General features: G+C 59.3%; 2 protein-coding genes across 3 annotated transcripts in view; both read left to right on the top strand.

The window, feature by feature from the left end:
• MAPKBP1 (mitogen-activated protein kinase binding protein 1) overlaps nucleotides 1-3,229 on the top strand; it is a 58,786-nt gene extending 55,557 nt beyond the window's left edge. Inside the window, exons 29-30 of the mRNA XM_059704612.1 lie at nucleotides 104-189; nucleotides 780-3,229. Coding sequence (XP_059560595.1) covers nucleotides 104-189; nucleotides 780-1,007 — 314 coding nt within the window. The 3' untranslated portion in view covers nucleotides 1,008-3,229. The remainder of the gene's footprint in view (nucleotides 1-103; nucleotides 190-779) is intronic.
• A 487-nt stretch (nucleotides 3,230-3,716) lies between these two features.
• Nucleotides 3,717-23,670, top strand: JMJD7 (jumonji domain containing 7). 2 transcript variants are annotated; one of them, XM_059704600.1, is made up of 25 exons: nucleotides 3,717-3,793; nucleotides 9,076-9,229; nucleotides 9,303-9,556; nucleotides 9,875-9,931; nucleotides 10,406-10,501; nucleotides 10,714-10,790; nucleotides 13,696-13,768; nucleotides 14,061-14,197; nucleotides 14,333-14,494; nucleotides 14,795-14,823; nucleotides 15,006-15,048; nucleotides 15,296-15,350; nucleotides 15,616-15,743; nucleotides 17,222-17,305; nucleotides 17,591-17,628; nucleotides 18,397-18,532; nucleotides 19,716-19,852; nucleotides 20,093-20,315; nucleotides 20,471-20,588; nucleotides 20,864-21,001; nucleotides 21,188-21,292; nucleotides 21,455-21,634; nucleotides 21,946-22,112; nucleotides 22,660-22,846; nucleotides 22,965-23,670. In XM_059704600.1, exons 1-25 carry the CDS (start codon nucleotides 3,730-3,732, stop codon nucleotides 23,216-23,218), a joined length of 3,096 nt encoding a protein of 1,031 aa, XP_059560583.1. In that variant the 5' UTR covers nucleotides 3,717-3,729; the 3' UTR covers nucleotides 23,219-23,670. The 2 variants fall into 2 exon arrangements, with proteins under 2 accessions (XP_059560583.1, XP_059560573.1); XM_059704590.1 differs by lacking the exons at nucleotides 13,696-13,768; nucleotides 14,061-14,197; nucleotides 14,333-14,494; ... (14 more) ...; nucleotides 22,660-22,846; nucleotides 22,965-23,670 and adding exons at nucleotides 11,019-11,178; nucleotides 11,251-11,755.

Raw genomic sequence — 23,670 nt, 5'->3', positions numbered from 1 at the left:
GGGGGTATGATGCTGGGGTAGCCTGTCTTGCTCCGAGCAGCCATGGGTGGGGAGGCCAGAAAGGGCAGGTTTGCTGGGCCTGAGCTGTATCTGTCTCTTCCAGAACCAGTGGTAAGCCTGGAGCAGTGTGAGCAGCTTGTGGCAGAGCTCCAGGGCAGTGTGCGCCGGGCCGTACAGCTCTACCACTTGGTACGTGTTGGGTACCCACCCACGTCAGGAGTGCTAGCTCAGTGTCCAGAATCTAATGCTAAGGCTCTTCCACTGGTGGGGGTGGAGCAATTAAGAACATCCTGGGCGGAGGAGGCGAGGGGGTTAGAGGCCAGGTCAGGCCACCTGAACCAAGCACCTACTGGTTATTTCTGACTAAGAGCTAGTGACTTCCTCAGATCAGAAGGCAGGGTAGAGAGCCCACGTGTCTTAGTTTGCTTAGGACCATCCCAGTTTATGCCTCTTGTCGCAATGTAATTATTAATATCCCTTTTCATATTTAAAAACGATTTGGCTGCCCTGGACTATTCGCCTTAAAAGAGGAGTTACAAAATTTAGATGGTGCCATAATGTGATGTGCTCCTTTTTTTGGGGTCACTCCAGAGTCTGCCTTCATCCCATAGCCTTTGGTCATACTTGCTGATCTTGGAGTGTGGGATTCCCAGTCACACAGCTGGACATGTAGTCCCTTCTTTGGGGGTGGGCTACCCAGGTGGAGCCCCTCCTTTTCATACATCCATTGACAGATCCCTCCACTGTTCCTCTAACCCACTTCTGGGGTCCTGTTGCAGGTGGCTAGCTGCAAGACACCCTCGGTGGAGCAAAGTCGCATCACCCAGCTCCTCAGACGCACCTTCTCTTCAGTGCGGCAGGAACTAGAGGCCCTGGCCGGGACAGTGCTGCCCAGCCCCAGCGGAAGCCCTGGTGCTGTGGGAGCTGAGCAAACACAGGCCCTGCTAGAGCAATACTCAGAGCTGCTGCTTCGAGCTGTGGAGCGTCGCATGGAACGCAGACTCTGAACTCCAGAAGCCTGTCCCAAGTGAATGCTCCCCCTGTTGCAGACTAGCCCCTCTCCACTCACTAAAACCTATGGGGATGCTTGGAGTGGATAGCAGTGATCAATGCTCAGAGGGGAAGCAGCTTTCCCAGCTGCTCCTCATGGGGCCCCTGTATTTATTAATTTATTTCCCTGACTGTTGCCTCACTTCCTTGGAACTCCTGCCTCCACAACTCCTCCGGTAGCTCACGCAGGGGTTAGGTCTTGGGTCTTTGTCATCTTGGTGCTGTGAGGAGTAGGAGGGTGGCCTGCCCCATCTAGGAAGGGCTGGCCCTCTCTCTTCTTAGAAGCCATTTGAAATTACTGCAGGGATCAGCTCCCTGGGGTGGAGCACACACACAGGGTATTTTGTAGGTAGAGGTGAGAGGTAATGTGGTATTCAATACCCTTCAGCCAATAGCAGAGCCTCTCCTCTACCTCCACTTCCCCTCCCACACCAGCTGCACTCCCCTGGCTGCCAGAGCAGGGTTTATCCATTTTTCTCCAATTCCTGGCAGTTCAGAAAGGCAGAGCCCTCTGGCCCTTCAGGGCATTCCCAGCCATCAAGAATGTATCAAGGCCTAAGCCCCCACATTCCACTCCTATTCCCCCTCCAAGAGGGCCCTAGCATTGTCTTTTTCCCTGTGCCCCCTTTCTGTCTTGGCCAGAACTTGTGGAGCCAGCGGTGGGACATTGCTGCAGGACAGTAAAGCCCTCTGCTAGGCAGAAATGAAGCTCTGGCTCCTTTCCTTGGCCCCTTGGCCTTCCCTATCCTCCAACTCTGGTCCCCAGCAGGCTGTTGGAGCCCAGAGGCCATCTCCCTGCATCCTGAGTGATGCTCATTTAGAAGCCTGTGTTGGAGTTTCCCTCGTGGTTTACAGGGCACTGGCCCACCTTCTAAAGACCTTGGCCACAGATGAAATACACACACACACACACACACACACACACCTGTTGCATGTTCATTGCTAGAGTACTTGACTGACTCATGTGTGCCTGGTTTCCTCTCATGTCCTACCCGACTTCACCACCCTGGCTCATGGGGAATGCCTATCAAGAAGCACGAAAAGGGGTGGAACACACTAAACCCAAATTCTGGGTTCTTGGTGTCCACAGCCTAGATGATATGAGATGGCCCAAAGGATACTCGGTTTGGGTAGAGGGAGCCTCCTCAAAGGTAGTGCTGGGCACCCAGGGTGCTCTGGATGTTGGAGGTTGAGGGGAGGGAGGCACGTGGGGCTGCAGCAGGGGCAAGAGACACACTGGAAAGGTGGTAGGAGGGGCAGGTAAGTGGTAGAGGTGAGAGGAAGGATGAGAATTGGAAGGGCAGTTCAGGGTGAGGGGAAGGAGACAGGGCACAGTGGGCAGGGAGAGTAGGACCAAGTAGTGGAGCAGTTATTGATGTGTTGGGGTGAAGAATGTGTGTCTCAGCCCTACTGCTTCCCCTGCCTCAGGTAAGGCGGGGCAGCTTTACTGTATGTAGCTCCAGGCCACAAAAGCCCATTCTCCTATGGACAGGCCTTTGGGCCCTACTGACTCTATAGGCAGAGGCTGAGAAAGAATTGGATTCTGAAGGGGGCCCAGCTCTGTTTGGGTCAGCCTGAGTGTACCTGAACAGATGAAGCCTGTTTCACCCCTACTATTCTCTACTACCACCACCTCTATGGCCAATCTACAGAGAAACCCTGGGCCCAAGAACTCTCACAGCTGAGGGTGGACCCCCTGGTAGGGCTGCAGCTATGCTAGTCCGTTAGAAACACACTTCCACCTGTACCCCAGCCCCAGCTGGCATACTGGCCACAGCCCATCCTGGATAGGGCTCAGGCTGGGCCCTGTGGGCTGGCTGAGTTCTTGGTAATCCTTCGTCAGCCTGTCCCTCACAAGGAGGAAGCAATACTCCAGCTAATGTTGGTGAGAAGGTGGCCGCCTTTTCCTACTACTAGCCCAGCTTTTTGGGGGGCGGGAAGGCGGGGAATCTGTGGCCGGGCCGGCGCCCGTCCCCTTCTGCATGTCTGAGGCCACCGGCAGTTGCCGTTCTTGTTCAGATTTGCCCTGACCCAGTTTTGAAAGCCCCTTATTTATAACTTTTATACTTTGTCCAGGCCTTGGCGCTTTCCCCCTCCCCAGGTCTTATGGGCAGGGGCTGTTTTTAACATGTCAGTTTGTATTGATGTATGAACTGGTCAATAAACATTCATTTGCTAACTTTCCGATGCCAGCAAGTGGGGCAGGCAACAGAAGGCGCTTCTTGCTCGCTGCACGGATAGTGGAATCGGGGATGCGCTGGGGCGGGGAGAAGGGGAGCTCGATCCAGTCAGCGGCTTCATCTGTGGGGACCCCACGAAGTCGTGGGAGTGCGGGGAGCTAGAGCCCTGGCTTGGGCCTCGGGGAGGTGGAGTCTTCAGGAGGGGAGGGCGGGCCCTTCAGGAGGAGGGGCGGGGCCTTCAGGAGGGCGGGCGGGGCCTTCATGCGGGGGGCGGGGCCTTCAGGAGGAGAGGCGGGGCCTTCAGGAGGGCGGGCGGGGCCTTTATGCGGGGGCGGGCCCTTCAGGAGGAGAGGCGGGGCCTTCAGGGGGAGGGCGGGGCCTTTATGCGGGGGGCGGGGCCTTCAGGAGGGGAGGGCGGGGCCTTCATGCGGGGGGCGGGCCCTTCAGGAGGAGAGGCGGGGCCTTCAGGGGGAGGGCGGGGCTTCGGGGCGGCGGCGTCATGGCGGAGGCGGCTTTGGACGCCGTGCGGAGGGAGTTACGAGAATTCCCGGCGGCGGTAAGGGGTGAGTGGGCTCGCTGAGGCTGTGGTGCCTGGCGTTGACTGCAGGTCAGTCTCAGGGCGTGGGAGGGCTGTGGGCACGCCGGGCCCGGGTCCCCGAGTCGCGTGGCCCCGGTGCTTCCTGGGCCGCTGACCCCGGGGTGCGCCTTAGTTCTTACCCTCGAGGAGCGCAAAACCTCGTGCACGGAGCTGGTTGATGCCTCCTCTCGGATCACTCTTCTGCCGAACCACCTCCGCCCGTGTTTGCGCACCCCCGTGGGTTCCTGAAGGGACTGGCCGTGCGGGTGCCGTCCTGTGCCCCACAGCCGGCCCGCGCTGATAGCCGGGCCCGTTGCTGCCTCCCCCCCCCGTTCCGGTCGCGAAGTCCTCCGGGTGGTGGGACTCTCCCTCCCTGAACCGCTGCTGGAACTCGATTCAAGAGCGACTCCTCCCAGCGGGGGCGGGCAGAGCTCGGGGCGAATCGGCGGCGGCGGTGCCAGTGACCCCTGGCCCCCGCCGCTTGGTTTTTATTTTTCTCCCTTCTTTTTCCCTCCCTTCCGCTCTCCCCTTTCTATTTTTAAGCGATTTCTCACCAATGAATAGAACATGGGCACATGACTTAAAAAATAACGGATTTATAATGTAAAGTAAGCTTTCCTCCCACCCTAAGCCCCAGCTTGCATCTTTCCAAAATACTGTTTAGCCCTGGCCGGTGTGGCTCAGTGTTGCTCACTGGTTAGAGCGTCGGCCTGTGCACTGAAGGGTCGTGGGTTCGATTCCAGTCAAGGGCTTGTGCAGGAGGCAACCAATCTATGTGTGTCCCCCCTCCCCCTCCACTCTAAAAATCTGTGGAAAAAATATACTTGGGTGAAGAGTAACAACAAAAAAAATGCTGTTTGTATCCACACACAAAACTGTATACCTCCCTTTTTATACAAATGATAGCCTGTTAAACATACTCTTCTGGGTATGTATCTTGGCGATCCTTCCATATCCCTGTACCGCAATCTTTTTCACACCTGGGTACTAGTGCTGTAATTTACTTGATCAGCCCACTCTTATTGGACATTTAGGTCATTTCCAATCTATTGTTTCCAGTAGTGCTGCAACAAATACGTTGAGCATTCATTTAGCAGATACAGTCATGTGCTGCATGTGAGGCTAGGTGATTTCGTTGTTGTGCAAGCATCATAGAGTGCATTTACACACACCTACATATTATAGCCTGCTACTATAATTGTATGTGCTGTACGTACTTTTATGTCACTGCCAGCATCACCACAAACCTTATGGGAACACCGTTGCATTTGCAGTTCATTGTTGATCAAAACATTGTTAAGTGGCTCATGACTGTACTTAAAGCACTTCAGTGTGCCAGGGCCTGTCAGTGTGTTTAGGATACATGACCGATCTCTGTCCTCATAGAGCTTACAATTCCAAGTGAGGAGACAGACCATGAGTCATCGGCACACTGAGTGAGTAGATTATACAGTAAAGAAACGTGTTACAGGATAAGTGCTATGGGAGAGCGGGGGACAAAGCAGAGTGATAGACCTCAGTGTATAGGGCTGAAGGGCAGGTTGCAAATTTAAGTCAGATGGTCAGGATGGGCCTCCTTAATAAGGCTACATTTGAGCCCAGGCTTGAAGGAGGAGAGAAGAGCACAGGGTAGAGGGCAGGGACAGGCAAATGCCCTGAGGTGGGCGTGTGCCTGGTGTGTGCAAGGAGCAGTGCTGAGTGAGGCATTGGGCCTGGAGCAGAGAGTTTGTGCACATGTGTGAGTGTTATTGGCTAAATTTCTAGCAGAAGAATTTGGCCAAAGGACTTGTTCGGATCCCTTTTGAAATCCCCTCACTTCAAAAACCCAGGAGAAAACAGTGGCCTTTCACTAAAGCAGGGGCGGCGAACCTGTGTTCTGCCAAGGGCCACTTGGGTATTTATAACATCATTCTCGGGCCATACAAATTATCAACTGAAAAATTAGCGTGCTGTACTGGGTCAGACATTTAATTAACTCACCCCAATGCCTTGGCAGGGCCGGACCACATGATTTTTGTGGCCTTGTACGCCCGCCTTATACGGCAGGCCGAAGTTCCTTCCCCCTGCTCTACAGGAAGAACTATTAAATGCTGAGGGAGTAAAACTGAAGTAACTACAGAAACTACAAAGGGTTAAAAAAAGAAAAAAGTCCCTTTTCCTGTACTTAAGAAATCCTAGCGAGGACAAGAGGGAGATTTACTGAGCCCCGTATTACCCCCACCCCAGCCCCACCCCAGGGTGACTGCTCTGATGGGCTGACATGACTGGGAAGGCCCTTCGCCAGTTTCTTCCCTCTGCTCCCTTATCTGCTTGGCAGGTTTCCTCTTACCCTCTGTCCGTGAAGCAAGCACACAGGCCAGCTCTTCCATTTCCGTTTTCCTGGGCCCACCAGGGTCTGTTTTTCCACTCAGTTCCAAGTTTTGATCTAATGACATTCACTTTACAACTGATTGCAAAGCAAGGCAAAGATGATCCGTCAGATGCGGTTGTGAGAGACAGAGCATGGCCCAGAGGGAAAATGAATGCAGTGGCCGATTGGAGCAGGAGGCGGTAACCACCCATGGCGGGTTAAGACAGTCAGGCTAGACCTCAAGGATGAAAATAACAAAGTAAAGCCCTCTACCCTTTACAAAAGCCAGGAGCAAGGCGTTCTAGACTGAGTGGGCAGCCGGAACAAAGTTTGGCACTGCCTGAGGAGTGTGCGGTAAGGGGCAGGCACCAGGCACAGACGGGAAAAGGAGGCTGGGCCTGAATGCGTGACAAGGCAGGCAGTGTTCTGTGAGGAGTAAGAGGTAAGTCATCAGAGGATTTTCTTACTGGGGGTGTGACAAGATGAGATTGTATTTTAGGAAATGACTGGGGCCAGGGTGAGTGATGCTTTGCGAGGAAGTAGAATTAAGCCAAGGAAACAAGTTGGTTCACTGTAGCAACCATCCTGCCAGGAGATGGAGACTTCCATCCAACCACTAAGCAGATATTTGCTGAACACGCACTGTGTGCTCAGTACCACTCTAGTTCCCGGGGAGGCACCAGTGAACAGGACAAGCATGCCTGCCCTCATGGAGCTCACATTCTACCAAGAGAGAGACTAACAAACACTTGGATAAGGGAAATACATAGTGTGTTAGATGGTGGTAAATGCTAGAAAAGTACAGGGGGCCTGGCTGGTGTGGCTCATTTTGCTGGAGTGTAAGTCCTGTGCGCTGGAAGGTCTCAGGTTTGAGTCCTGGTCCAGGGCACATACCTAGGTTGCAAGTTTGATCCCTGGTGGAGTTCAATCCTTGGATGGGGTACATATGGGAGCCAAACAATTTATGAACCTCTCTCACATCGATGTTTCTCTCCCTCTCTAAAATCAAGTTTTTTAAAAAAGGAAAATAAAGGAAGGGGTATAAGGATTATTGGGAGAAGGTTACAGTTTTTTAAAGGGTGGCCTGGTTCATTGCAGCATTATTTACAGTAGCCAAGATCTGGAAACAGCCCAAGTGCCCATCAGTAGATGAGTGAATAAAAAAGTTGTGGTATAGCCCTAACCGGTTTGGCTCAGTGGATAGAGCGTCAGCCTGCGGACTCAAAGTTCCCAGGTTCGATTCTGGTCAAGGGCATGTACCTTGGTTGCGGGCACATCCCCAGTAGGGAGTGTGCAGGAGGCAGCTGATCGATGTTTCTCTCTCATCAATGTTTCTAACTCTCTATCCCTCTCCCTTCCTCTCTGTAAAAAAAAATCAATAAAAATATATTAAAAGAAAAAAGTCGTGGTACATTTACACAATGGAATACTACGTAGCCGCAAAAAAGGAAATCTTACCTTTTGCAACAGCATGGATGGACCAGGAGATTATTATGCTAAGTGAAATAATCCAGTCAGAGAAAGACAAATAACATATGATCTCGAATGTGGAATCTAATGAACAAAATAAATTGATGAATAAAATAGAAAAGAGGCATAGGTACATGGAACAGACTGATAGCTATTAGAGGGGAGGGGGGTTGGAGGACTGGATGAAAGAAGGTGAAGGGATTAAGAGAAAAACCGCAAAAAACCACACAGGCACAAGAAAACAAAACCAAACAAAAAACCCCACATAGTCACAGACAACAGTGTGGTCATAGCCAGTGGGAAAGCGGGGTCGGAGGAGGTAGAGGTGGTCAAAGGGGGAAAGGGGATGGAAAGAGACGTTGCTGGGGGCGATGGGCACACGATGCAGTGTGCAGATGATGCTTTGTTGAGTTAAACGCTTGAAACCTGTATGGTTTTGTGAACCAATGTCACCCCAATAAGTAAAAAAGAGGGGGCCATGGAGGGAAGCCTCATTGAGGTGACATTTGAGGACCCAAAGGAGGTTGGTGAAGTGAACACCAGCAGGGCAAAGGAGGAGGGGGTGGTTTGAGAGACATAAGGAGGTAGAATCAATAGGACTCAGAGATAGTCAATAGGATGACAGGAGTGAGGGAGAAGGAGATTTTTATTCAGGTGACCCAGGACCACTACAGGCACCTGCCCAGGTGGCACACTGCACAACCTGCCCAGTGCACACGGCAGCCTGGGTGTCTGAGGATGGTGATGCTGTTCGCTTTTCCTCCTGTGGTTTTGTGAGGCAGTCAGTCTCCCCATTTAGGTTGTAAGTTCCCTGAGATGATGATTGGCTCATCCCTTGAAACCTCCACATTGGCCAAGCCAAGTATTGGGCACATTCGAGGTGCTCAGTAAGTATCGCTGTTAGAAGGTGCTTTACACAGCCTCAGCCCAGCCCTTAACCTTGGGCCTCAGCTCTACTCATTCTGGAGCTCCCAGTACCACCTCCGTGCTGCCTTTCCTACTGGATGCCAGGAGGTTGGCCACTCCAGAGTGGAAAGCCAAGGGTCCATGGTACAGGCCAGGCATGGTCCATGGTACAGGCCAGGCATGGTCCATGGTACAGGCCAGGCATGGTCCATGGTACAGGCCAGGCATGGTCCATGGTACAGGCCAGGCATGGTCCATGGTACAGGCCAAGCATGGTCCATGGAGGGTTGGGATTATGGGCTGAACAGTAGCCCTGGCCCTGTCAACTCTTGTGGCCCAGAGTGGTGTGTTTGTGAGTACGTCACACTTTCTCCCTTAAATGTCCCTCATTCTTCAGTTTCTGATTGTCCAGGACCCCTTGGTCACCCGTGGGCATTGTCTAGGGACACGGGGTGGCCTACCCGGAGGGCATCTCTGCTGCAGACGGTGGGGCAGCGGCAGGATGTTACTGGCTTCAGCCCCCGCTCCCCTCTTTCTCTCAGAGCTCAACGTGCCTCTTGCTGTGCCTTACCTGGACCAGCCCCCAACTCCACTCCACTTCTACCGGGACTGGGTCTGCCCCAACAGGCCCTGCATCATCCGCCACGCCCTGCAGCACTGGCCAGCCCTGCAGAAGTGGTCGCTCCCCTACCTCAGGTGGGGGCCACCCCGGGGGAAGTGGGGGGTGCCTTGTGGCGTCTGGGCGTGGGCCGAACGTCCGTTCTTCCAGAGCCGCAGTGGGCTCCACGGAGGTGAGTGTGGCGGTGACCCCGGATGGTTACGCGGATGCCGTGCGAGGGGACCGCTTTGTGATGCCCGCCGAGCGCCGCCTGCCCCTGAGCTGCGTGCTGGACGTACTGGAGGGCCGAGCCCAACACCCAGGAGTCCTCTACGTCCAGAAGCAGTGCTCCAACCTCCCCACCGAGCTGCCCCAGCTGCTGTCTGATCTGGAGCCGCACGTGCCCTGGGCCTCCGAGGCGTTGGGTGAGTGGAGATGGGGGACCTGCTGCTTCTCGTCACTGATGACTCGGCCCACACTCTTGGCCCTGCGGGGTCAGGTGCTGCGCACTGAACGCTCAAGTCCCCAGGCCTCAACTTCACCTCAATGAATGGAAGATGGCTGCCCCTCGCCAGTGGCCCGCCTCTGCCCTTTCCCTCTGCTCTCTCCCTGTTTCTCCTGGGTCCCTAGAAAGCTTGGCCAAGGCCCACCCACGTCCTGGCCCAGCATCGCTGTAAGGTGGTTACTCCAAGCCTCACCTGCAGGCCCCCCTCCTAACTCTCCCGCTTCCCTCCCACCTGCAGGAAAGATGCCTGATGCTGTGAACTTCTGGCTGGGGGAGGCGGCTGCCGTGACATCGTGTAGGTATCAGGTGGGGAGGAGACCAAGGGCGGAAGGTTGGGCCTTACGGAAGTTAGACTGACTTTCCTCTAAGATTTCTTCTGGGACTCTAGGCTCAGACGCAAGAGGGGGTCCCCTGGGCAGCTCAGGTGGGGAAGGTACCCATAGCATTGGGGGTGAGGGCATTGTTTCTTCTACGTCCCTAGAAAGCTTCGCAAAGGCCATCTAGGTCGGGGTGAACTCGGGGGAGCCCTGTTTGCTAGAATTCTCCTCAGTGGAGATGAGCCCAGGGCCTGGCAGGTGTCAGTCCCTGGAGGACAGAGATCAGAAATGCCTGCAACCCACCAGGCACCTTGGCACCCCCTCTCTGCTCTGACGTGGCGTGCTCTTCTCTTACCCCACAAGCTGTCTTGAGGTGCCAGGTGTCCAGCATGGTTGTTTGCCCCTCCTGTGCCTGGCCCCTCACATCCCTCCCGGGGCCTCTGTGTTGGCAGTGCATAAGGACCACTATGAGAACCTCTACTGTGTGGTCTCGGGAGAGAAACACTTCCTGCTGCATCCGCCCAGTGACCGGCCCTTCATCCCCTATGGTAAGGGGCTCGGCCTGCGGGGCTCTGGGGAGCACGCAGCCCAAGGTGGAAGGGCCCTGGGCTGGCTGGTGCCCCAGCCTGAGGTGTGGACAGTGTCTCTACGGCACGGGGACTCCTGCCCCTGCCCCTGTGCCAGGGAACAAGCAAGTGGCTGTGGCCGGCAAGTTGTAGGCCACCTGAGGGTCCCCACACCTTCCCCCCTCTGGTTTCAGAGATGTACACGCCAGCAACCTACCAGCTCACTGAAGAGGGCTCCTTTAAAATGGTGGATGAGGAGGCCATGGAGAAGGTGTGCGTCTTGTTCCTGGGCCCCACGGAGAGGGAAAGGGTAGGAACCTGGACTCTGAGGAGCAGGCACAAAAGAGCTGGGGTGGTGGCACCTTGCTCTGAAAAACCCCTAAGTCTGGGGCCTCCCAGTGCTGAGCAGGGCAGGGCCCATGGTGTTTACCTTTGGAAAAGATGGAATTAGAGGGCCTGGGGCTTCGAGCCTGTTCCCTGGCATCCACTGTGTCCCCAGGTGCCCTGGATCCCACTGGACCCGTTGGCTCCAGATCTGGCTCGGTACCCCAGTTACAGCCAGGCCCAGGCCCTTCACTGCACGGTGCGGGCTGGTGAGATGCTCTACCTGCCGGCCCTGTGGTTCCACCATGTCCGGCAGTCCCATGGCTGCATTGCTGGTGAGGAGGTGGGTCAGGGAGGCTGGAGGTCAGAAGGGGGACCCTCGTGCTCAGGTCTCGTTCTCCCTGCAGTGAATTTCTGGTACGACATGGAGTATGACCTCAAGTACAGTTACTTCCAGCTGCTCGACTCCCTCACGAAGGTCTCAGGCCTTGCCTGATGGAGGCCTGGTGAATGAATATTGCCCATGACAGCGTGTGGAAAAGGTCGCGCCCCTCCCGGGCCAGGTCAATTCTAGAGGCAGCGTGGAGTCAGAGCGTGCTGGCCCCTGGCCCAGCTCGGCTTGCGACCAGCTTTGCAGGATCTCTGGAGGCGGACCAGAGCAGGAGGTACCTGCAGTCCGGGCGTGGCTCACCGGTGAGGCAGCAGCCTGCACTGGAGGAGGGGTGAGGCGCCAGGTGCAGCACTGCCTCACCCCCGTGACCCTGGGTGAGTGTGTGCCTCGGAGCACTGGGGACCTGTCTGTGAGACAGATAATGATGGTTCCTACCTCCGGCTGTTGTGAGCACCGGAGATGGTATCTGTGAGGGCAGCAAGGCTGGCGCAGTGGAAAAGCTCAATAAAAGATGGCTGTGATCGGTGTGTGCCCAGTCTTCCTGGCTCTGTCTCATTCCCCAGCTCCAGGGCAGCTGCTGGGCTGTGGTGCCGAGAGGGGACAGAAGCCCGCCCCTCCTGAGACTTCCTCTGTGGAAGGAGTGGGTCTCCGAGCTCAGACCCCCTCCCCACCAACCGGGCCCTGGAGGTGGGAGCCCCCTTTCCCGGCTGCCAGCCCAGAGGCCTCATCCCCCAGCACCAGCCCAGGGCTGGGGCGGCCGCTTTGAAGGGCTGTTTCAAAGAACAAACCACGCCCCTGCCAGGTCATGATGGGGCCTGGGGCATTCCTCAGATTGTCCAACCACTTCAGCCGGACTGGGTATTCCTGTCATACTGGCATTGGGAGATTGCAAAAGGCCCTGTCATGGGGGGCACGGCTCTTCCGTTTGCTGCTGCTCTGGGCCCATCCCCCGCTTTCCAGACCTAAGTGGCTCCTGCAGACCCCACCTTCCGGTCTCTTTCTGCTCAGCCTCGGACAGCGAGCTCTCCTGGGGGCCCCTTTCCAGGTGAGAGCTGGGAGAGCAGGGCGGGTGGGGTGGGCACAGATGCTGATGGCTGGAGAGGATGGGTCTTTGGGGTGTTGAGCCCCCACCACAGGGAGGCCAGTGGTTTCATATGGGTTTAAGATGCTTCATTTCCTGTGCAGGTGGCTGGTCCAGCAAAGAGTGGGGCTTGGGTGGAGCAGAGGCGGTGGGGAGGGACAGGGGAGGAGCTTGGAGCCAGCTGGGACATCCCTGGCTCTGGATTAAAGAGCTGTCAGTCCTCAGTCCTCTGGCCACTGCCTGGCATACCTGGTTCCCGAGGACTCTCGGCCTCATGGCTCTGGCAAGACAGGTAGGGAACTGGGCTCCCCTCTAACCCCTGGTCCCCCCGAGGCCTGGCTTTTGCTGTCTCAGCAGAGCTGTGGGCTTCTTGGACCAGGGTGGCGAGCAGACGCCAGGGAAGAGGCAGGGCATTGGGATGAGGGACTGTCCTGAGTTCCTCCTGCCCGAGGGAGAGGCTCCAGGCCGAGCTCCCTGGCACTGTGGACTTGGGCCCTGGCAACGCAGTCCCGGGGCCCCAGACGGAAGTGGCTGCTCCATTGCTCCTCTGACTCAGTTGCTTGGGGTGGGAGCCCAGGGCTGACACTGCTATTAGGCGAGCTTCCCCGGCCCTTCTCTGGACTCCGCCGTCCATCAGGGCCCTCTGAGGCAGGACACTCTCCGAGGCAGGGCTGGAGGCCAAAGGAAGGGTTGACTGGCACAGGTTTTCCCTGCTTGGCAACCTGCCAGGGTCACAGCCCAGACCCAGGGTTCTGGGTTTAGAGGGAGCTGCCTGAGGACCATTGTTAGCCGGTCCTTGTGGGACCTGAAGGACTTGACCACCTGTGGGCAGTCTGATCTGGTAACTGCTGTCCCCGCCTTAGTAGAGCCCATTTCCAGAACTGTGCCCTGGCCAGCGGCAGAGAGTGGGGGGGGGGGGGGGGGGGGGCGCAAGGCCTGACAGCCCCTTTCCTGCCCCCTGCCCAAGACCAGCCCGGGCTGCTCATCCAGGGTGAGCTGGGGAAGCGGGTGAAAGGAGACTTAGTGTCAGGACCCGGAAGCGGGTGAGTGTGGGGATCGAGAGCACAGATCTGGAGCGAGCCTGGTCCGATCCTGGCCCTGAACCCTTAGCAAGTGCCTACTTAGTCTTCCTGTTTCGATTTCCTTGTGGGTTGGTCATCGGGTGGTTGTGTGATTAGACGAGTTCATGTACAAAATGGGTCCAGAGCCGGCCAGAGCGCGTGTACGCGTTGGCAGGGGTCGCCAGCAGGTACCAGCCTCTTTCCTCCAGGCCTGTGGCTGGGCCTTTGGGTCTAGGACTCGGCCCCAGCCTCTCCTGAGGCCCTTGTCTCCTTTGGGTCTCGGCCTGCACAGACCTGTCCCTTTCTCTCTCCTCTGCAGGCAAAGGTGCCCGAGACTTGCCTGCTCACCATTCGTGTCCTACAGGCCCATGGCCTGCCCTCCAAGGACCTAGGTGAGTGCTGCCCAGGGCAGGGAACGGGCTGCAGTGGCATTCGGAGTGGGCAGGGGCAGTGCAGAGAGGGGAGTAGGACTGGGCGTGCAGGGGGGGCCTGGAGAGGGCGCCGAGGGGAGGACTGGAGGGAAGTCACAGTCGGGGCTCGGCCTCTGCTCTTCTGCCTCCGACCCAGCCCCGTTCCTTGGTCTCCAGGTCGTCCGGGGCTGCCTGCGGGGGAGGGACAGGGCCTGTGGGGCCGGGCTGGGCAGGGCTCCTGGCCGTCACGGGTGCTCGCGCCTTCTTCCCACAGTGACCCCCCCGGACTGCTACGTGACTGTGTGGCTGCCCACGGCCTCCAGCCAGAGGCTGCAGACACGCACAGTGAGCAACAGCAGAAACCCCATCTGGAATCAGAGCTTTCGCCTCCGCATCCACAGGCAGCTCAAGGTGGGCCTGGAGTCACCCCGGCCCTTCTCACTGTCCCCGTCCACGGCCACTGTCCCCTCCCAGCCCCTCATTTCGTCCCACTCACCTTCCTGCGCCACCTCCTTCCTGCAGCCCCTCCCTCTGTTCCCCTTCCAGAATGTCCTGCAACTGCAAGTCTTGGACCAGGACCTTCTGACCAGCGATGACCCCGTGCTGTCGGTGCTGTATGATGTGGGGACGCTGCGGATTGGGGAGTCCCGCTGCGAGCGCTTCCTTGGGAGCCCTCAGGCAAGGCTGCGTCAGGGCGGGGAGGGCCATGCTGGGGAGGGTGGCTGGTGTGTGGCCCTTCTCCTGTAGCTACAGTCCCCTGAGAAGCCGTCCCATCCCAACCCTCTTTCTGGACACCTAAGCCCAGGGCAGCTTTCTTGGGGCGGCCAGAGAGGGACGGAGCAGCCTGGTGACGGACAGTCGCTGTCCACCACGGGTCCCAGCCCCAGCTGGCGTCTGGGTTGGAATCTGCTCTCCCCCCCATAACTTCCTCCTTCCCTCCCCTCGCTCCCCATCCCCCTTCATCCTTGCTAACTTGTTTCTTTCTCTGTCCAGGGTGAGCAGCCGCAGCTGGAAGTTGAATTTCGGCTGCAGAGTGTGTGAGTCGGGGGCCATGGGACAGTCCGGGTGGGCGTGCTTCCTTCGGGAGGGACGGGGTGCAGGGCACTAGAGCTGACCCCATCCCTGGGGACATCCAGCCGGAGAGGAGGAATGCCCGGCTTCCTTGGGGGGCACCTGGGAACCTGGACCCCCGCTTAGGGTCGCTGGGGGCTCTTTTCAGGACCGACTGTGCCGAGCGGCTGGTCAGCAATGGCATCCTGGTGGTGAGTCTAGAACCCTCCCTGCAGCCACCTGCTTGTCCTCCTCCCCGAGCTTCAGGCCCACCATGGGGGTCGGGGGCGGAGCTGGATGGGGGTCCCTGGGATTTCAGATCCTCAGGAGGCTACAACCTCAGGGAGTGCTTGGTGCCTCAGGCCAAGGAAATAAAGGGCTGAGGAGCAAGAACCAGGGTGCTGGGCGGGTGGGAGCCTCTGACAGGTGGTCTTTACGTCGGGGGCTCTCTCATGTCAGGCCCGGGAGGTCTCCCGCTTGCACGTTCGACTGGAGGAGGCTGGGGACCAGAAGGGTGAGTCCCTGACCCCCTGCAATAGCCCTCAGCCCTTTCTAAGGGGGCCTTGCACTAGATGCCCTCTGCCCTCAGGCGGGAGCAGGGGCTTTCCCCCTTGTTCCTCAGGGGGGGTGCGGGGGGGGTGGCATTCCATCTCCAGCCTCATCCTGGGCCAGACGCCCATCTCGGTGCAGGGAAGGAAGTGCCCCAGGCCCCGTAGGCAAGACCAGGGCCTCTGGGCTCAGATCCTGTTCCCAGCCTTTCTGCTCGTTCCTGTTTCCAGGGTCAGAAGGCAGAGTTCAGCTTGTGGTTCCCGGGTCCTGCGAGGGTCCCCAGGAGGCCTCGGTGGGCACTGCCTCCCGCTTCCACTGCCTGGCCTGCTGGGAGCCGGAGCTGAGCATCCACCTGCAGGTATGTGCCGTGGCTCCGTGGGCTGCAGAGCCTTTCCCTCCTGCCCTCACACCTGATCCCACAGTCCTGCTGCTCACCTGAGCCCCCAGCCCCCCTGGGAAGGGTCAGGCCCACTGGGAAGGGTCCGGCCACTGGGAAGGGTCAGGCCACTGGGAAGGGTCAGGCCCACTGGGAAGGGTCCGGCCACTGGGAAGGGTCAGGCCACTGGGAAGGGTCAGCCCACTGGGAAGGGTCAGGCCACTGGGAAGGGTCAGGCCACTGGGAAGGGTCAGGCCCACTGGGAAGGGTCCGGCCACTGGGAAGGGTCAGGCCACTGGGAAGGGTCAGCCCACTGGGAAGGGTCAGGCCACTGGGAAGGGTCAGGCCACTGGGAAGGGTCAGCCCCACTGGGAAGGGTCAGGCCACTGGGAAGAGTCAGGTCCACTGGGAAGGGTCAGGCCACTGGGAAGGGTCAGCCCCACTGGGAAGGGTCAGGCCACTGGGAAGGGTCAGCCCCACTGGGAAGGGTCAGTCCCACTGGGAAGGGTCAGGCCCACTGGGAAGGGTCAGCCCACTGGGAAGGGTCAGGCCCACTGGGAAGGGTCCGGCCACTGGGAAGGGTCCGGCCACTGGGAAGGGTCCGGCCACTGGGAAGGGTCAGGCCACTGGGAAGGGTCAGCCACACTGGGAAGGGTTAGGCCGCTGGGAAGGGTCCGGCCACTGGGAAGGGTCAGGCCACTGGGAAGGGTCAGCCCCACTGGGAAGGGTTAGGCCGCTGGGAAGGGTCCGGCCACTGGGAAGGGTCAGCCCCACTGGGAAGGGTTAGGCCGCTGGGAAGGGTCCGGCCGCTGGGAAGGGTCAGGCCGCTGGGAAGGGTCAGCCCCACTGGGAAGGGTCCGGCCACTGGGAAGGGTCCGGCCACTGGGAAGGGTCAGCCCCACTGGGAAGGGTCAGCCCCACTGGGAAGAGTCAGGCCCACTGGGAAGGGTCAGCCCCACTGGGAAGGGTCAGCCCCACTGGGAAGAGTCAGCCCACTGGGAAGGGTCAGCCCCACTGGGAAGGGTCAGCCCACTGGGAAGGATCAGCCCCACTGGGAAGGGTCAGCCCCACTGGGAAGGGTCAGCCCACTGGGAAGGGTCAGCCCACTGGGAAGGGTCCGGCCACTGGGAAGGGTCAGGCCCACTGGGAAGGGTCAGCCCCACTGGGAAGGGTCAGCCCACTGGGAAGGGTCAGGCCACTGGGAAGGGTCAGCCCACTGGGAAGGGTCAGGCCCACTGGGAAGAGTCAGGTCCACTGGGAAGGGTCCGGCCACTGGGAAGGGTCCGGCCACTGGGAAGGGTCAGCCCACTGGGAAGGGTCAGGCCACTGGGAAGAGTGTGAGGCTGACGTTGGCCTCGTGGCCCCCTCCCGCTGTTCCTGTCCCTCCCAGCAGCACTTGGTGGAGTCCTTGCGGGGAAGGAAGGGTAGAGAGTCTTAGTCCTTCTTTCATGCTCCTGCAGGATGCCCCCCAGGAGCAACTGAAGGTGCCCCTGAGGGCCCTGCCCTCTGGCCAAGTGGTGAGACTCGTCTTCCCTACGTCCCAGGTACTGGTCACCGGAGGAAGGAAGCCAGTGGCACAGGCAGGGCCGGCTCAGGCCTTGAAGGGCTGGCCTGCGTCAGTAGCAGCTCTGCCCTCGAGCCACACCCTGGATAAGTGCTGGACCCAGCCTGGGGCGGTCCTCTGAGCATCCCTGCTTCAGGTGTCAGGCCTGGCCCCCGGGAGATGGCTGTGGGCCCAAGGGAGCATGGGGACATCGTGGGGTGTGGCTCGGGCTGGAATGAGAGGAACGGGGGGCCCACCTTTGTGACGGGAGCATTCGTGTTTTCAGGAACCGCTGATGAGGGTGGAGCTGAAAAAAGAAGAAGGGTGAGAGGCCGGCTGGGCACTGGGAAAGGTCGGGGGAAAGCAGCTGGGACGGGCCGGTGGTCAGGCACTCCGCCTGGAGGAACGGAGAGGAGCGAGCCTGACTTCTCTTAGGTGCTCAGGGGTGTGCTCCACGGCGGAGCACAACCTGCGGGAGTCTGAGCAGACAGGGGCTCTTTTTCACATCTTGCATTAGTTGGAGGGGTGCGTGCCTAGCCCTGTGCCTGGCACTTAGGAGGCACTTGATAAACGTTTGGCTGGAAAACAGGTGGGAGGCGAGGAGAGTGATTTGAGGCACTGAGAGGGCAAGGAAAGGAGAGGAGAGAATGGCACCACTTCGGGGGGCAGTCATTGTCGGGGGGCCTTAGCTGACCTTCACGAGGCCAGGAGTCACGTGCCTGCTCACCACGAAGCGGTGGGAACACTGGTTTCCGTCCCCTCTGGAGTCGCTTTTGAGTGGGTGAGGGGGAGAGGCTGAGAGGAGGAAGTGGGTTGGGTCCCCCCAGGGGCCTGTCTGCACCTGGGACTCCAGAGGGGCCTCTTTAGTCACCAGTGAGTCCTCCACTACATTCCCCGTGTGTCCTCGCATGGGGCTGGGTCCCCCGCTCCCCCTCACATCCGCAGGCGTCACACTTCTGCCAGGACACAGAGGAGAGGTGAGAGATGGGCGAGCAGAGGAGGGAAGAAACGCAGTAGGCATTTCAGGGAGGCAGGCCCAGCTTCCTCTCGCTGACGAGGCCAGGCGCTGCCTCATGGTCCCTTTCCACGCAGACCGAAGGAGCTGGCCGTGCGGCTGGGCTGCGGGCCCTGTGCTGAGGAGCGCGCCTTCCTGAGCAGGAGGAAGCAGGTGGTGGCCAAGGCCCTGAGGCAGGCCCTGCGGCTGGACGGAGACCTGCCCGAGGATGAGGTCTGAGGGCTGGGCCGGTTGGGGCAGGCGTCCTCGGGCTGCTCCGCCCAGAGCCCGGTGCTGAATGCTGGAACTGGGGGCTCCCTCACCAAACGCGCTGGTGCCGAGCCAGCTCTCCCTGCCCATGCTTCCTGCCCTCTCTCTTGTTATCAGGAGCTTGGTCACATCAGGTGTGGAGCTTGCATGAGACACGTGGAGGTTTAAGCTGCCCAGTGGGCTAGCTTTCCTTCTCGTCGTTTCTTGATCCTTGGCCTGTCCTAGGTGGTGAGGCTGGGCCTGGTCTGACCGGTCAGTAAGACGTACATACAGCCTGCGGGCCTGGGATGGTCCCTGGGGGTTCAGGTCAGCTCTGGCATCTCCTAGAGAGACGCCTCTCCGTGGGAGAGGATGAGGGGCTACAGGGGAGATGGCCCTGGAGCTCCCAGAAAGTGGCCACCAGATACTAAGGGGTTAGAGGTGAGGAGACGAGGCCTGGAATTGTCTGGCCCGTTTTCCCTGGAGTTCTTAAAATCAGACAGTCCTGACCCTCAGGAGGCTACTTCTGACTAGACCCTCCTCAGCAGGCCTGACTAGAACCGGTCCCAAGAGCCCTGATTAGATCAAGAGCCCTGATTGATTTCAGAGAGGAAGGGGGAGGGAGAGAGAGAGAGAGAAACGTCAGTGACGAGAGAGGATCATTGATTGGCTGCCTCCCGCATGCCCCCCACTGGGGATAGAGCCAGCAACCTGGGCATGTGCCCCCGACCGGAGTCCAACCCAGGACCTTCAGAACACAGGCCAATGTTCTAACCACTGAGCAAACCGGTTAGGGCCTGATTAGATTTTGAGCAGCCTTATCTGTGAGCGAGCTGAGCGGCCCCTTGGGTTACTATCTTCTCTTCCTGTGGCTTGGCCTTCCTCCTCCCTAAGGCCTCTCTCTCTCGCTCTCGCTCTCTCTTTTTTAAAATGTATTTTTATTTATTTCAGAGAAGAAGGGAGAGGGAGAGATAGAAATATCAATGATGAGAATCATTGATCAGCTGCCTCCTGCACACCCCCTACTGGGGATCGAGCCTGAAATCCTGGGCACGTGCCCATACTGAGAATCGAATCTTGACCTCCTGGTTCATCGGTCAATGGCTTAACCACTGAGCACACCTGCTGGGCCCCAGGGCCTCTCTGAGCCTGGCTGCCTCTCTTTCAGATCCCAGTGGTAGCTGTTATGGCCACTGGTGGTGGGATCCGAGCAATGACTTCCCTGTATGGGCAGCTGGCCGGCCTGAGGGAGCTGGGCCTCTTGGATTGCGTCTCCTATATCACAGGCGCCTCGGGATCCACCTGGTGAGCTGGCGGCAGGTGGGGTGCAGAAGCCAGGGGGTGACTGGCTGGGTTGTGGCGGGGGTGCGGTGGTAAGGCTCTTAGACTGCACAGGCCTCTCTGACCAAATGGGAGGGGCCGAGAGAATGCGTGTGCCAGAGAGGAACGCACTCGGGGGCCCTGGGAGGGCGCCTGCCAGGCTGTTGGCCCAGACCAGAGCCCAGCGGGGTCCTTGAGTGATGGTCCTGGCTTTGGCTTTCCCAGGGCTTTGGCCAACCTCTACGAGGACCCAGAGTGGTCTCAGAAGGACCTGGCAGGGCCCACTGAGCTGCTGAAGGCCCAGGTGACCAAGAGCAAGCTGGGTGTGCTGGCCCCCAGCCAGCTGCGGCGGTACCGGCAGGAGCTGGCCGAGCGTGCCCGCCTGGGCCACCCGGCCTGCTTCACCAACCTGTGGGCCCTCATCAACGAGGCGCTGCTGCATGATGAGGTGTGGGCAGGGTGCAGCCTGGGGAGCGGAGTGGGTGGCCAAAGCTGCGGCGAGGTCCAGAGGTGGGAGCAACCCTGGGCAGCAGGGGTTGGGGAGGCTCAGGCACCAGGAAGCCATGGCTTTAAGTTCAGATCATCTCCCCACCCCTACTCCAGCCCCATGACCACAAACTCTCAGACCAGCGGGCAGCCCTGAGTCGCGGCCAGAATCCTCTGCCCATTTACTGTGCCCTCAACACCAAGGGGAGGAACCTGACCACCTTTGAGTTTGGAGGTGAGGAGCCTGGAGCTGAGACCCATGCTTTCGTGGTTGGTGGGTGAGGGGTAGCTGGGCACTATACCCACTCTTCTGGGCCAGGCCCCATGCTTTCCAGAGACTCACTCAGGCTTTGGGATGCGGGCAAGGGCCTTGGGCCTCAAGCCCAGGTGCCAGTCATAAGGCTGAGCCTTCAGGTCACCAGGCTGCCCTGGCCTGAAACTGGTGGATACGTTGGTACCGAGGGTCCTCAGGCTCTGGGCCCCGTGGTGAGGCTGTGTGCCTCCTCGCAGAGTGGTGCGAATTCTCCCCCTACGAGGTCGGCTTTCCCAAGTACGGCGCCTTCATCCCCTCCGAGCTCTTTGGCTCCGAGTTCTTCATGGGGCGCCTGATAAAGCAGCTTCCTGAGTCTCGCATCTGCTTCCTGGAAGGTGAGGAGGTTGGAAGGCTGAGGAGCTGGGGCAGCAGGGGGAACGGGCCTGGGGGTGGGGTTTGGGGTGGGGGTGGGCCTTGACCTTCCCAGTTCAGTCACTGACGTTTCCTGGCCCAGGTCCGGCCTTGGGGAAGGGTCAGGTTGTGACGGGGTGGAGGACTCTCCCCGCGTGTCCCCTGTTCAGGTATCTGGAGCAACCTGTATGCAGCCAACCTCCAGGACAGCTTGTACTGGGCCTCTGAGCCCAGCCAGTTCTGGGACCGCTGGGCACAGGACCAGGCCAGCCTGGGTAGGTGCCTTCTCCTTGTAAGGATGCGGCGGTGCAGCCAGTGGGCCGTATGTGGGGGACTGTGGACTCTCGGGCCTTTGCGAGTCCACAGAGGCTGGAGTAAAGGCCCAGGGGTGCCATTTCCTGAATGACACCCCACTTCCTCCCCTCTTGACTGTGCAGACAAGGAGCAGGTCCCCCTTCTGAAGATAGAGGAGCCTCCCACGGTGGCCGGCAGGATAGCCGAGTTCTTCACTGACCTTCTGACACGGCGCCCACTGCCCCAGGCCACCCACAACTTCCTGCGTGGCCTCCATTTCCACAAGGACTATTTCCAGCATCCTCACTTCTCCAGCTGGAAAGGTGCCTGCCTTCTCCCCCGTCTCAGCTCTCCAGAGTCATCCCATGGCCACCTGAGCCTTGGTCCAGATACCCACCTCGTAACACCTCGTCCCCATGCCCTTTGAGCTCAGTTCCCTGGGCTGCTTGGAGCCAGAGCCCCTTTTCTCTCCTGATGTTGGGGATCAGGGCCTCCGGAAGTGGAGGTGTTGCTTTGGTGAGAGCAGGGCGGAGCGCAGGGTCTCCACCAGCAGCAAGGAGCTGTCATTGGGCCCGAGGGGTTGGTGCCCTGAGCCCCATGACAGCTGCTTCACCGCATCCCCCAACCTCTCCAGCCACCAAACTGGACGGGCTCCCCAACCAGCTGACACCGGCAGAGCCCCACCTTTGCCTGCTGGATGTCGGCTACTTTATCAACACCAGCTGCCCGCCCCTCCTGCGGCCCACACGGGAGGTGGACCTCATCTTGTCGCTGGATTACAACCTCCACGGAGCCTTCCAGGTGGGCTGCGGGCCGCTTGGGGCGGTGGGCAACCCCAGGCCTGGCCTGTCTTCCTGGCTTAGGCCTCTGGGGCCGTCTGCTCTGGAGTCCAGCGTCTGGCCCCTTAGGGGCTGTGACAGTGACACCGTGTGAATGGGAAACCGAGTTCATAGGATCCACAACCAAGGGAACTCAGCTGCTCAGCAAGTGGGGGCGCTGGGAACTGGCAAGGTGGCTAAATGTGTTTTACATGTGGGCCCCTTTTGCTGCTCCGCACCCCCGGTTGGTCCCTGCTTTGAGTTTCTGTGCTGGTCCAGGGAAGGTTTTTTCCTCCCAGTTGCAGTATCCGGCTTTGTTAGCGCCCCGTTCGGGTGAGCCCAGTGGAAGGCTGTCAGATTTAGAGCGGTTTTCCATCTCTCCTGGCTCCGCTGGGTCCACCAGAGTCTGCCTTGGCCTCTGGGCACGAGGTCCCGAGTGTCGGGGGCCTCCACGCTCAGTCAGCCCGCTGTTGAGGACGCTGGGCAGCCCTCGGGCCAGCCTCTCTGATGCCCCTCCGCCCGCCTTGCAGCAGCTGCAGCTCCTCGGCCGGTTCTGCCAGGAGCAGGGGATCCCGTTCCCACCCATCTCGCCCAGCCCCGAGGAGCAGCAACAGCCTGGGGAGTGCCAGCTGTTCCTGGACCCGGACCGCCCCGAGGCGCCGGCCGTGCTGCACTTCCCCCTGGTCAACGACTCCTTCCGGGAGCACTCGGCCCCTGGTGAGCCACCATGGCCCCTCCTGCGTCCCACTCCACCCTTTATGCCTTGTCGAAGGCGACCCCAACCCCGCCCCCCAGTGCGTTTCCTCCATGCCTGGCTGCACTCTCTCCCCACCAGGGGTCCGCCGGGCAGCTGAGGAGAAGGAGGCTGGGGAGGTGAACCTGTCTTCGTCCAACTCCCCCTACCACTACTCGAAGGTGACCTACAGCCAGGAGGACATGGACAGGCTGCTCCAGCTGACGCATTACAACATCTGCAACAACCAGGAGCAGCTGCTGGGGGCCCTGCGGCAGGCGGTGCAGCGGCGGAGGCAGCGCAAGCAGCGCGGCCCCAGTGACGGCGGCACCCTGGCCGGGGGCTCCAGCCCCTGACTCTCTTTCAGGCTCACTCCCCATCTGTCCGGCTGCTCTGGTTAAGTGGGGCAGAGACCGTCATCGCCAGGTGTTCCAGGACCTCTGGGGGTGTGGATGGCCCCGTCGGAGGCCACAGCCCTGTGAGGGGCTGCCCCACGGTATGTACCCAGCACCACCCAGATGTGGCACTGGCGCCACCAGCAAGCCTGCCACAGACACCTCCGGGTGGGTCGAGCCCTCTGAACGGGCTGGAGCCTGGTCCCTGAGATGCGGGCCGGAGACGGCTTCCTTTTAGTCAGGGGAAGATTCTGTGTCAGCTGGGGGTGGAGCTGGGGAGCCCAGAGCAGCACTGACCAGATTTGTGTGAGGGCTCAAAGCCCATGATCTTGTCTGTCCTCCCTTCCTTGTTACCTTGAGTGGTTGTACAGCATAAAATAGAGCGCTTTCTCTATCACAGAGGTTCATACAAA

The sequence above is a fragment of the Myotis daubentonii genome, chromosome 1 (genome assembly GCF_963259705.1).
Source record: "Myotis daubentonii chromosome 1, mMyoDau2.1, whole genome shotgun sequence".
NCBI lineage: Eukaryota > Metazoa > Chordata > Mammalia > Chiroptera > Vespertilionidae > Myotis > Myotis daubentonii.
The sequence above is the reverse complement of the archived record's forward strand: the minus strand, read 5'-3'. Positions and strand labels throughout refer to the sequence as shown.